The following is a 13,731-nucleotide window of genomic DNA, read 5'->3' as shown; positions in this document are numbered from 1 at the left end:
GTGACACCTCACGTCTGGGGCCTCACTTTCCTCATCTGTGAAACAGAGATTAAAACAAGAGAGCATCCCCAGCAGCCTTGTTGCAAGGACTGCCAGGTTGCACATGGAAAATCCCGGCATGGAGCTGCCTCCAATAAGGGTTAAGTGTTAATAAAACACCCTCCACTGGGCAGGACTGGTTCTGTCACTCACTCCCCACAGGTTCACACCTAACCTGTGGAATCATCCCTCTGGCTTGGAGATTACTCAGGTGCATGTAACAGGAGCTTTGCAAAGTAATGCTCTTGGCTATCCTAGATCTCAAAAAAAACAAAAAGGCCTGCACGATCTCAAGTTAGGTGCTTCCCAGAAGCCAGATCTTAGCATAATCGAGCCGTCTCTAGTAGATGCTATCGTTACAGAGAACCAGCTCTTGCTAATCCTCAACTCTCCTACTCTCGTCTACAGAACGCCCTCTCCCACACTGGAGCTTCCTTGCTAACAGTCCTTCCTCCCCTGGCCATGCATCTCATGCTTTGGGATTTGCCCGGCTCTGCCACTCCTAATCCCTGTCTAGCAAACAAGCCCTGCCTTTCAAATTCTCCAGCCGGCCTCCAACTCTGCAGCTTGTATTCATTCCCTGATAATTGCGTCCCCTCTCTTGCAGCTTCAGACCTAGTACCACCCAACCCCAGGCCTTACTGGAATCTTAGATGTGAGTTCCAGCAATAAAAGAGTTACCTGATATAGCTGGACCTTGCTGTAAGGGAACACTGACAGGGGCTTATTCATCTCTTACAATAAAGAGTAGGCGGTGCAGAGCTGGATGGCGGCTCCTCCAAGCTCTAAGGGACTCAGGCAGGCGCTCTCCACACGTCTGTCTGCCATCCTTTGCTTTCCTCCTATCTCTTGTCTCATGGTTACAAGGTGGCTGCTGCCCCTCCAGACCACATGTCTGCATTATAGACAGAACACGTAAGAAAGAGAAGCAATAAAGACTACCTACATAAGAAAGCAAAGGCTTCTCCAGAAATTCTCAGCTTATAACTCTTTGGTCAAAAGTATGTCACATGGCCACATCCAGCTGCTAGGAGGTCTAGTGAGTGAGTATTTTTAGGTAGACACATTGACATACAAATAAAATATGGGTAATGTTAGTAAGAAAGAAGGTTAAGTTAATAGAGGGTGAACCAGGGGTCAGCAAACTACACCAGTGAGCCAATTCAGTCCATGGCCTATTTTTACATAAAGCTTAATGGAAACATAGCAACACCCGTTTGTTACAACACTACGATAGCAGTGTAGGATAGTTTTGACAAAGACCATACGGCCCACTGAGTCTAAAATATTTATTCTCCGGTCCTTTACAGAAAAAAGTTCCCAACTCCTGGGGTGGGCAATGAGTACCAGCAAAGGAAAGCCTTTTTTTTTTTTTCCTGGAACACTCCAAAAAACATTCCAATCATGAAAAAAATCAGAACTTTTTTCTTCTCTGTTTACATTATTTTACAGTTTAGGACAGATTTTTGTTTTGAATCACACACAGGGTGAATGAGAAGCCTTTTAAGCTTTTCAGGGCATAGAACCATAGATTTTAAATCAGGTATCTCTAGTGGTAGTGTGACTTCCATTCATTCCACAAAGAGGTGCTGAGAAGCTACTGTGGTGGGAATTGTGTCATGTCCTAGACAGGGACAGGATGGATGGATGAATAGATAGATGATCAATGGAGAGAGAGAGAGAAAGCAAAAGAGAGAGGGGTCAGACTCACAGTGTCATGCCTTCTTAATTTTGCCTAAAAAGAAAAGTGAGAGGGTTAGTTTCTCAGTTGTGTTCAACTCTGCAACCCCATGAACTATATAGCCCATTAGGCTCTTCTGTCCACGGGATTCTCCAGGCAAGAATACTGGAGTGGGTAGCCATTCCCTTCTCCGGGGGATCTTCCCAACCCAGGGATCAAACCCAGGTTTCCTGCATTGCAAGCAGATTCTTTACTGTCTGAGCCCCCAGCAAAGCCCCAGTTTTGTCTAGAGAATACACATGTATCTGAGGAGAAAGGCATATAGACTATGGTCTGCTGCTGCGGCTGCTAAGTCGCTTCAGCAATGTCCGACTCTGTGCGACCCCATAGACGGCAGCCCACCAGGCTCCCCCATCCCTGGGATTCCCCAGGCAAGAACACTGGAGTGGGTTGCCATTTCCTTCTCCAATGCATTGAAAGTGAAAAGTGAAAGTGAAGTCGCTCAGTTGTGTCCAACTCTTAGTGACCCCATGGACTGCAGCCTACCAGGCTCCTCCGTCCATGGGATTTTCCAGGCAAGAGTACTGGAGTGGGGTGCCACTGCCTTCTCCAGGCTATGGTCAGTATTGGGTAAAGGCCTAATTGCTGTAACAAAGAGATCCCTTCATAACGACATCAGGGATTTATGGATGTAAGTTGATCCCCCTCTCCTAGAACAGTCTCAAAGCAGTCAGGGCAGGTTGGCAGGTGGCTCCACTCCACACAATCAGAAACCCTGGCTCTTTCCATCATCCTTCGCCAACAGCCTCTAAAAGCATGCATGCCATGGTAACAGCTGGGTGACAGGCACATTTAGGTCTCGGGTTATAGGAAGAGGAGGAGAGAACATGGAGGAGTGCCCACCTAACATTTTAAGGCTTAGACTTGGAACATGCAACACATCACCTCCATTCCCAATCCAGACAGTCACGTGGTGGTTCAACCACCCACAAGGGAGCCTGGGAAATGTGCCCTCTGGCTGGGCAGCCATACAATTATCTTAGACAAATGGGAAATGAATCTTGGTGGAAAATTAGTAATGCCCACCACATACAACAGGCTCAGGAGTCCTTGATGAACTCAGGCTTGAGACAGTCAATACCTGTGTGTTGCCAGGAGCGCTCAGGCCCTCCTGGTACCAACCCACTGGCCCCTCCCCCCTCATACCTGGGAGGTTAGTTCTGTTCACCCTTACTGGTAGGTATTGTCTCCTTCTGACATCATTAGTGGCTCCCAATCAAGGTTAAGAAAATAGGACCAACACACCCATAAATGGTCCCACTGCCACATTAATGACCTTTTGACCTGCCTCATAGCAAGTTCACACCCTGGATAATTATTCTTGACAAAACCTAAAACTTGACCCTTTATAAATGGATTAAACAATGAACATACCTTAAAAACAACTCAAAAGCAGTTTGTGCAAAGTGCACAGCTCCTAAGGCCTTAGATCTCTAAGAAACATCCCCACTGCTCCTTTCCTTATGAAAAGCTAAAAGGATTGGGGTCTGTGAGACTTACGGTACTGGCCTATCACAACCTTAATCAAGGGAGTGCTGATAATGGTGGAATTTCAGATACAGCACATGGGGAGGGATTGGACACAGGGATACACCTTGGTCTCCTGGCCCCTGGAGAGTTTAGACTGTGCCCCAAACATCCAGTGTAGACTGTCCCTGGGTCTCTCTTGGTGAAGTGCATCAGGCCTATAAAGAGCATATACTTTTGCCTTAGGGGATCTAGGTGATGGCACATTCATCAGATAAATTAATTCCTGTTAACCTGCCATGTATGGATGTGAGTTGGACTATACAGAAAGCTGAGCGCCGAAGAATTGATGCTTTTGAACTGTGGTGTTGGAGAAGACTCTTGAGAGTCTGTTGGACTGCAAGGAGATCCAATCAGTCCATCCTAAAGGAAATCAGTCCTGAATATTCATTGGAAGCTGAAGCTGAAACTCCAATACTTTGGCCACCTGATGCGAAGAACTGACTCATTGGGAAAGACCCCGATGCTGGGAAAGATTGAAGGTGGGAGAAGCAGGGGATGACAGAGGTTGAGATGGTTGGATGGCATCACCGACTCAATGGACATGAGTTTGAGTAGGCTCCAGGAGTTGGTGATGGACAGGGAAGCCTGGCATGCTGCAGTCCATGGGGTTGCAAAGAGTCGGACACGACTGAGCAACTGAACTGAACCTGCCAAGCTGAAGGGCCCTTCCAGGAAACCACAACCTCTCAGAAACAAGCTTGCCCTGTTTGTCACTAAAGTATTTGTCACAGTCAAAATATCAGGCCTAAGAGAGAAGAGCAGGTTTAAGGAATGCTTTTCACAAACTAAACCCCACACCCTTTAATGTTAGGCCCTGAAATGAGACTCTCCAAGTCAGAGGACCAGCTCAGTCCCTTTAAGCCTTTCCTTCCCCCAAAGGGTAATTTGATCCCCAAGGTGACAAAGTGATCAAACAGGTATCCTCCACCTAGAGACTGGCCCATAACTAGGAAGCAGGAAGTCCCATTTCAGGAGGAAGAGGACAGGCCAGGGGCAGAGCTCACCCTGGGAGGTCTGCACTGGCTGGGGCTATTGGTCCGTGTTTATTCCATTGCAACCTCTCCAGTTCCCATAGCCCACCACAGGCTGTTTGAAACCCTGGTGAAGGTTTATACAGTGAGCAAGTAAGACTCTAAATGCACTCCATAGGTTTTACCTTTTTATTACGGAAATTTTCAAATGTACATAGAAGTAAGGAGACTCTTGTACCCTCCATAGACCTAAGCCTAACTTCAACAACTGCCTATCTCCTTTTATCTATCAACCTTTGGGGTTTTCTTGCCGGGGAGCTGGATGGTCTTGAGAATACTAAGTATTTTCAAGTAGATCTCAGACTGCTCATTCACAAATCAAAAAGGACTAACCAAATGGTGTTTGAAATACTACAAACAAATAGCAGTCCTTTCTTTCAACCATATCAGCTAGGAGGTTGAGACCCACTGGCAAAGTCCAGCCTCCTGGTTTTAAGGACGGTAACTCTGGAGAAGTGAGCTACCCAACGTTAGTGGCTAGAGCGGGAACCAGAAAAAAGTCCTCCCGGCTTCTGGAACCAGTCCTCCCGGCTGTCTGGTGAGTGATGGCCCACGCTGGCGACCATTTCCCAGGCCCCGTCCCTGGGAGGGGGAGGGGGACCCTCCACTAACCGCCGGACTGCCGGCGGGAAGAATCTCGGCTGTTCCCGCGAACACATTTCTGGAAGCACAGGCCGGGCGCCTGGCAGCGGGTCACGGATGCAGCGGGGTACTGGGACCTGCAAGCCGCGGTAACTGGAGTGGTGGGGGATACCGGGGTCTGGGGTGGCCTTGAAAAGAGAAAGGGGCCTGCTCGCACGACCGGAGGGATAACTCGCAGCCAAGATTAGGCTGCGGCCTGGGTCGCCCTGCGGCCGACCCGGTTCCACGTGGGGAGTTGGCTGGCGAGGCTGGCGCGGCGCCCACACCCGGGGCTGGGAGCAGGAAGTAATCTCCCGCGGGCGAGGCCCTGGGCGCGGCGCGGCAGGTGCAGCGCCAGGCGGCGCGGGCTGGCGGCCAGTGCAGAGGAGGTGAGCGCCGGGGTCGCCTCGCGGCTAGGGACCGCCAGCCCCGGGGCGGGAGTTTGCAGCTGGGCCCGGCCTGGGGTAGGGTGGGGAGGGTAGCTTTCTGGGAGGGGGAGTGGGGCGCTGCCTTGAGGGTCGGATCGGGCCACCCGGGGGGCCTCGAATATGGGGTAGGGGCGTTGCTGGGGAGGGCTAGGTTTCAGGCTCGGGAGAGGGCTGGGGGCTTTGAAAGTAGGGAGAAGGAGGCCACTGCAAGAAGGTTTCGGAAGTGTGAGCGTGGATAGGTGGAGGGATGCGGCGAGGCCACTGTTCTCTGGACCCCGGGGGACTCGGGGTGGTGCCAGGGCTCTGGGGACGCGGTCCTGCCGGGGCATGAGGGGCAAGATGGCCCTGCAGATGAGCGGAGTCGGAGGGAGTTAAGCCTCTCGAGGAGATGGAGCAGGGAAGGAGGGCTTGCTGGAAGGGGGCCGAGGCTCTAGCACCCACAGGACCCTTCCGCGGCTACCGAGATCCAACACCCAGCACCACCAGCTGCGGGCGCCAGGGGCCCGCCGCGAGCCAGACTCGGCAAGCCTCTTCTCTGAGGCTGTGGCTTTATGGGAGATGCCGGGCGCGCGGGCTCTTTAAGGAGGGTGTTGGGGGCGTGTCAGGAAATGAGTCCTGGGCCCGCCTTCCCCGGGGGAGGGGCCTCGGATGTCGGCAGGCTTCGGGGCCGAGTGGAAGGCTGGAGCCTGGGAAGACCGCGCGCCGTGGGCTTGTACCGACCCAATCCACTGCGGGTCCGGAGGACCCAGGCCCTGAGCGCCCCCTACCTCGCCTGCACCCTCTTTCCAAACCCCCCCCTCCCCCGCACACCCTCCTTTCAGCTCCTTGCATGCCCCGCCCTTCTCGCCCTGCAAACCTTTTCTTTCCCATAGCAGCCCGCGCCTGTTTCTCTCTGCACCTCTTCCTCACGCCGTCCCCCGCCCTTTTGAAGCCCCTTCGCCCAGCGTTTCTCCTGCTCCCCCTTCCCCTTCCCTTCCTCCCCTCCCTCACTTCCCGCTGGTTTCCTCCCTACTCGGTTCCAGCCCCTTCTCCCCTAACTTGTCATCTCTGTCCAAACTTAGCCCATCAGGCACCTTTCCCCTGCCTTGTCTCATGAGCCCCCTGAGGGTGGGAGCAGGTGGTGGAGCTCATCCCAAAGCAGAACCTCTCAATCCGAGAGAAAAGTGGGAGGCCTCCAGGCCACCCGCCATGTGACAGTTGAGGGCTTCAGTTTGCAGAAAGCAGATGTGAGCTCTCTGCCTTGTACTCCAGGAAATCAGTCTGGCTGTAAGCTGACCCAACTCCCCTGCTACCATGAACAGGGCCTCTCTGAAGCGGTCAAAAATCCTGCACATGGCACTGATGGGGACTTCCGACCCCACCGGAGAGGCAGAGACCAGCCAGGAGAAGCCCTTTGTGCTGCGGGCACTGCAGATCGCCCTGGTCGTCTCTCTCTACTGGATCACGTCCATCTCCATGGTGTTCCTTAACAAGTACCTGCTGGATAGCCCCTCCCTGCGGCTGGACACCCCCATCTTCGTCACCTTCTACCAGTGCCTGGTGACCGTGCTGCTGTGCAAAGGCCTCAGCGCGCTGGCCACCTGCTGCCCTGGTACCGTGGACTTCCCTGCCCTGCACCTGGACCTCAAGGTGGCCCGCAGCGTCCTGCCCCTGTCGGCGGTCTTCATTGGCATGATCACCTTCAATAACCTTTGCCTCAAGTATGTGGGTGTGGCCTTCTACAACGTGGGTCGTTCACTCACCACCGTCTTCAACGTGCTGCTCTCCTACCTGCTGCTCAAGCAAACCACCTCCTTCTATGCCTTGCTCACCTGCAGCGTCATCATTGGTGAGTGGCCAGCCAGGGACACAGGGAGTGGGCGTGGGGGGTTGAGGGGGGAAGGATTGGGGGAGGATGGGAGCTGAAACCCTAAAGAACAACCCTGTCAAACGTCTTTGGGCTTTATCTGCCCCGGCTCCCTTGTTTTGACAGTCATATGAGGAAGAGTCTGGGGTCCAGAGAGGGCAAGTAACTTTCTGGAGGTCACCCAGCAAGCTAGGGGCCCAATCAGGGCCCTTCAGACAAGATGGGATTATAGTCTATACTTCACACAGAGAAGACCAAGGCACAGAGAGGTTGAGTGATTTGTCAAAGATCACACAGCTAGTAAGTGGTAGAGGTGGGATCTGATCTCAAGCAATCTGGCTCCTGACACTTGACCACTGTACTCTATTGCTTCTCAAGAGTTCCAGTGTCCTGACTTCTCATCCAGTGCTCTTTCTAGAGGACATTGCATCTCTTAATAAATATGTGTATACCATCATCCTCTGACCTTGCAGGCTTACAATAATGCCTGAGACAGTGGCAAGAGAGATGCTTTGAGATAACTTAGCTGTCTTCCCAGACTTGACCCTCAGAAAATAAAAATTACTAGTGGGGACATTGTGTTAATTATTTGCATACAACATCTCCTATGTTCCCCAGAGATTCCCTGAATGGTATTATCATCACCATGACCGACTACATACACACAAGGAAACTGACACCAGAGAGGTTAAGTCACTTACAGGGCCCCACAGCTAAGAAGTATCCAGCCTGGGTTGGACACTCAAACTGGCTGGCCCCCCAGGCCTGTATTTCTAATCACTCCGCTCTGTTCTTGTCCCCTAGAATAGCGGCCCCCCAGCCTTTTCGGCGCCAGGGACCAGTTTCGTAGAAGACAGTTTTTCCACAGACTTGGGGGTGGGGGGATGGTTTCAGGATAATTCATGCCCATTACATTTATTGCACATTTTATTTCTAATCTAATGCTACCGTTGATCTGACAGGACGTACTGGTCCATGGCCTGGAGGCTGGGGACCCTGCCCTAGAGGTTAGAGCAGTGCCATCTAGTTCAGTAGCCACTGACCACATGTGTCTATTTCCATTCAAATTCAATGAAATTTTTAAAATTCAGTTACTCAGTCATGACCTGATTCTGTAGCCACATTTCAAGTGTTCAGTCACCACGTGTGGCCAGTGGCTGTTGTACTGGACAACACAGATGGTAGATCATTTCCATCATCACAGAGTGTTTTATTGCAGCCTGTTAGGTAGGAGCACCCCCAGCTTCCCACCCCCTCACAGTCCTCCTGGGGCTCAGTCTTCCAGGAATGGAATCTTTCTTTCTTTGAACCTCTTCAGGTTCTTCCTGGTTTAGCAGACTTCATCTTAGTTGACCTACATCATCTTGGTTAGTATCTGAGTCCCCGGGCTGAGTTGCAGCAGTTGTGGGGAGGGGCCCATCCCATGCCACCTGTCCTAGAAAATGTTTTCCTCATTGAGCCACTGGGGGACCTAGGCCTGCCCAGTCTAGGTTCAAGGTGGGAGAGAGAAGAAGGGCAGAGGTTGGAGTGAGGGCAGCTGCCCAGACCCCTGGCAGATCCATCTCAGCAGCTCCCATTTCCTCCCCCAGGGAGCTGGTATGGACTCCCAGGCCACACTTAGACAAATGCCCCAGGGATCTCCACTTCAGCCCCACTGACTTTATGGAGTGGGGGTGAGGGGGGAGAGGGAGGGACTTCCTGATTGGCGAATTTGCATGCAGGCTGGTGAGGTCATTAGGGAAACTAGGCCCAAGTCTGAAAAGTAATCAAAGCAGCGGATGGTGAGACAGCTTCTGGGAAAGTGCATTCACTGCTTGGCTGTTGGGACAGGCGCCCAGGAGATAGTGCTGTCTGCTGGCCCAGCGCCTGGGCCTCCTCTCCGCAGTGTTGCCCCATCCCCCCACCCCACCCCTGTTCCTCCTTATGGGGGAAAGTGGATCTCAGGTGACTCTCCAGGCCCCCTCCTCCTCCCTTCCTCAGATAGTATCATTCTGTGCTCCCTCTTGGCTGAGATTCCCTCTGGGGTCTGGAATCTTAAAAGGGGCAGTCTCTCTTCTGGGCTCAAAAGGTAACCAGCAGGAGGGCTGGGGGCCCTCTGGCTGTGCCCCCAGAACCAGGCTGTGGGTACCCATTTGCAAAGGTTCTGCCGAGAACAGAACACTGCCAGCAAGTGCTTACGGCCCAGTCTTGTCTCCTCTGATCCTCACGCCCACCTCCAGAGCAACCTACATGCACTCACTCAGCAGATACTACTCACTGGCCAAGCATGTGCCAAGAGCTCTGGGGATGCAAATTCTGAAAAGGTAGATGCAGCTCCCACACTCCTGGAGGGCATGTGGTTGATGCCTAGCAGTCAGGGAGTTATGCCGTGACTCAAACATAAAAGGTGCTGCGGAAACCCTGGCAGGGGTGGAGAGGGGGAGAGAGAAGAGCTGAGGGAGGGTTTTAAGCTGGCATTCCAGAGGAAGTACTAGATGGATGTAAGGAAGAGGTGAGGAGAGAACGTTCTAGGCAGAAGAAAAAACCCGCATATCTGCGTGGCTGGGCCAGAGCAGGCTGTGCCCGTGAGGCTGCCCAAGTTAAGTGAGCCTAGACTGTCTCCTGAGGGCTGTGGAGATGCCCAGAGAGGCTTTAAGCCAGGACTGGACCCGAGCAGATCTGTCCTGCAGGGAGATCATGCTGGCTGCAGGGTGGAGAGTGGATTGACTGGAGTTGGGGGGTGGGGGTGCGTCAAGAACATGAACCCAGATGTCCACAGCGGAAGGACAGGGGAGCTCAGAGAATTTAAGTAGACTTTCCGTGGGCCACCCAGCCTTTAAATGACAGAGCCCGATCGGAGTCCAGACCTGTCTGACACCAAAACCATGTGGCTGGCTGCTGTGGCGGGAGATACAACACATGTAAGATTTTGGCCCCTGCCTTCTGGGAAAGTGGGGTCTAAGCTAGAGAGACTGTACTGTCCCCCTGGGCAGGTGCCTAGCAGCCCAGGGCAGGCAAGGGTCTTGAAGGAAAGCACAGGCAAGAAGGAGCCAGGAAGAGGTCTGGGTGATGAGGGTACCAGGAGAGACTTCAGCCCTGAAGAGGCTGGCTTTGACCTCGAAGAATGCGTGGAATCTCCCAAGAAGGAAGAGAGTGTTTCTGGATCAGAAGATGATCAAGGGTGCTGAACCCTGGTGTGAGAAGCAGGGAGATGAGAGTGGCGACTCGGGGTGATCGTGGCACAGAGGTGGAGTTCAAGCGTCTGGGGAGCCCAGCATGCCAAGCTGAGGGTGGGCAGTGGGGCACCAAGGAGGCTCCATGGGTAGGAGGTGTCACAAAATGAGTCTCAGAAAGAGTAAGCAGCTCCAAAGACCTCAGGCCGTAAGTGCTTCTCACCACAGTAGACTCCCATGTCACAGACCGGGAGGCTGAGTGAGGCTCCAAGACCTCAAGTCACTCGCCCAGGGTCACCTCCATCACTAAGTGCTGTAGCCACGCTCAACCTTCAGAACCCATTTCACACGTTGCTTTTGAGGAGTCGTCCAGTTACAGGGCTCTCACGTCACCCTGTCCTGTCTTATGGAACTCATTACAATTGTAATTAAAGAAGTAATTGGGAAAGGAATCATTTTAATGGCTCTCTCCTTTGCCGGAACGCAAGCCCCGTGAGGAAGGGTTCCTATCCTGGACTAACTCCCCCATCCCTTGTGCGATGCTCTGCACATAGTGGAGACTTTGCATACCCTTCTTGCAGGAAGGGCCGGGAGGATGGAATGGTGAGATCAGCGTGACACAGTCTGTGAACTTGGGTGGCAAAAATTCTCTGTCCTTCCTCCTCCCCATGCTGTTCCCCTCTGCCCGCTGCAGGTGGCTTCTGGCTCGGAGTGGACCAGGAGGGCGCGGAGGGCACCCTGTCTTGGACGGGGACCCTCTTCGGCGTGCTCGCCAGCCTCTGCGTCTCGCTCAACGCCATCTACACCAAGAAGGTGCTCCCGGCGGTGGACGGCAGCATCTGGCGCTTGACCTTCTACAACAACGTCAACGCCTGTGTCCTCTTCCTGCCCCTGCTCCTGGTGCTGGGGGAGCTCCGGGCCCTCTTCAGTTTCCCCCAGCTGGGCAGCGCCCACTTCTGGGGTATGATGACGCTGGGCGGCCTGTTTGGCTTCGCCATCGGCTATGTGACGGGACTACAGATCAAGTTCACCAGTCCCCTGACCCACAACGTGTCTGGCACAGCCAAAGCTTGTGCCCAGACGGTGCTGGCCGTCCTGTACTATGAGGAGGCCAAGAGCTTTCTTTGGTGGACGAGCAACATGATGGTGCTGGGGGGCTCCTCTGCTTACACCTGGGTCAGGGGCCGGGAGATGAAGAAGATGCAGGAGGAGCCCCACCCCAGGGAGAGCGAGAAGAGCAACATGGAGGTGTGAACTTCTCCAGACCCAGGCACGGCCCAGCCCCTGGGGAGCACGCCCCTGAATGCAGTGACAGTGTCTCTCCGGACCCGGAGACTGTGGCCTTACAGACGTGATGGGAATCTGGTGGTTGACATGGAGCCAGTGTTTCCCAGTGACGTCAGAAACTTGCCAAACCCGTCTCAGCCCCTTTTCCTGGTTCCAGGGTTTTGTCCTCTCATAGGGACAAAAAGGGACGCCCCCGTGAGAAGAGCCAGTTAAGTTCTCTGGAGGAGTACCAGCTTGCAGGGAGTAGGGCAGGGGCATGTGCCAGAGACTGTGCCCCCTTCCAGGGCCTTCTACCTCCACACGACCTTTGAGGTTGGGAACAGGCCACAACCTTGAAGGGACAGCATTGGCAAAGCCAGCCAGTCTTCACTTACACTCAGGGGAGATGGGGCTGTGACCCCACTAGAGGTTTAGGGTTTGAGAAACCTCACCTCTCTGTGTCCCGGGAAAGTAGCATAGCTTTGACCCACCCACCCACCCCAACCCCAGACCAGCCTTCTTTTGGAGGAGAGCATGGGCTGGGCTGTGGGAGGAAATGGACAAACATTCCCTCTTCTCTGTGATGAGACCATCAGGTCCCATGAAAGGGAGTGAAAGGTTGGTGGTACCCAAGTCTGGTCCTGGCACCCGCAAGGGCTGCTGGGAAATGGCCTGGGGATGGGCGGCATCATGGGAGAGCTCCCTGTCCTGTCCCTGCCATCTGCACCCCACATTTCTGCTGTTTGAACGTGATACGTCCTTCACAGGCTCGGCAGGGTCAGTGACCCTCTCCCCCAATCCCCAACACCAACTTTCCCTGCTCACTCCCCTGCCCCTAAGAGGCAGCTGCCACGTGGCACAACTGCCTGGCTCGGGCCTCCCCGAAGTGGAGCCAGCGGGCCACTTTGGCTTCTGCAAGCTGTGCCTCCCCAGGAGGTGCTGAGGGAGCAGGGGTCAGCTCAGAGCCTCTACCTCAGCTGGGCCAGGCCCCCTCAAGATACAGTTCCCGCAGGGCTGGGCTGGTAGCCTGATCTAGATGAAGGCGTTCTGCTAACAGTTGCAGACATCCCTGAGTTTAAGGCTGAAAGAATCTTCCCGTCCGCTCACCCCCACCTTCCAGGTCTCAGGGTGGCTTTCATGACTCCGTCCCTTCTGTCGGGTGTTTCCTTCCACCCAACTTTTGGGGGGTAACTCCTGGTGTTTTCAGTCCCTGGAGCGAAAGGCTGGGGAGAGTGGGCCTTCTCACCGCCCCTCTCTTCCAGCCCCTCCACCCTCCCAGGTGATTTCTAATGAAGTTGGTGGGACTTGATGCCCTGAATTGTGTGCGATTTAATTAAAAATTGGACTAAAACATCTTGTGTGTGTGTGGAGTGAGAAGGGACAGGCAGGGTCTGGATGGGACCTGTGAACAAAGGCTCAAGCCTGCCATCAGCAAGCCAGGGTTCTAGCACAACAGCCCTTCTCAGAACCTGTTCTCCCTCCAGGAAAGGGGTTGATCCAAAGACCAAAGCTGCTTCCAGACGTCAAGTTTCCTGTTGGTAATTGTTGCCACTTTCTGGGTACTTGCCAGAGACAAGACACTGCTGAGTGCTCTGTTCCCTCATTCATTTCCGCACCCCTCTGCAACACGCCTTGAGGTGGGCGCCATCACTCATTCCCCCATTTTACAGATGAGGACACTGAGGCTCGGAAAGCAGCATAGGAAGGAAGAGGCAGCAGTAGGAGTCAGACGGAAGTCTCTGCTTTCAGAACACAGTTACTTCACCACAGTTGTCTTAAGTATCCCCAGCATTTTTTGAGCATCTACTGCTTGCCAGGCACTGGTGGAAGGACGTACCAGTATGAGGACCCAAATCTGCTTCAAGGGACACACATCAAGGCTCCCATAACAGATGCAGTATTGTCCTGAGGTCTCAGAAGATGGAGAGACCACGTCTTCACAAGGGCCAGGGTGTTTGAATATTACTGGGCAAGCAGGGGCTCCAGGAGCAAGGGTACACTGACCCAGGAAGCAAGATTAAACTGAGAAAAGAGTACGCGGGGAGTGATGAGAGGTTTTCTTTGGCGAGGGGGGTAG

The 13,731-nt window shown here is 53.6% G+C and overlaps 1 protein-coding gene across 2 annotated transcripts; it reads left to right on the top strand.

The window, feature by feature from the left end:
- Positions 1 to 4,996: 4,996 nt before the first annotated feature.
- On the top strand, positions 4,997 to 13,007 carry SLC35C1 (solute carrier family 35 member C1). 2 transcript variants are annotated; one of them, XM_070473116.1, is made up of 3 exons: positions 4,997 to 5,072; positions 6,692 to 7,218; positions 11,083 to 13,007. In XM_070473116.1, exons 1-3 carry the CDS (start codon positions 5,041 to 5,043, stop codon positions 11,640 to 11,642), a joined length of 1,119 nt encoding a protein of 372 aa, XP_070329217.1. In that variant the 5' UTR covers positions 4,997 to 5,040; the 3' UTR covers positions 11,643 to 13,007. The 2 variants fall into 2 exon arrangements, with proteins under 2 accessions (XP_070329217.1, XP_020725845.2); XM_020870186.2 differs by lacking the exon at positions 4,997 to 5,072 and adding an exon at positions 5,316 to 5,351.
- The last annotated feature ends 724 nt before the right edge of the window (positions 13,008 to 13,731 follow it).

The sequence above is a fragment of the Odocoileus virginianus genome, chromosome 10, assembly GCF_023699985.2.
Source record: "Odocoileus virginianus isolate 20LAN1187 ecotype Illinois chromosome 10, Ovbor_1.2, whole genome shotgun sequence".
Taxonomy (NCBI): domain Eukaryota; kingdom Metazoa; phylum Chordata; class Mammalia; order Artiodactyla; family Cervidae; genus Odocoileus; species Odocoileus virginianus.
This window is presented reverse-complemented; position numbering and strand designations above follow the sequence as displayed.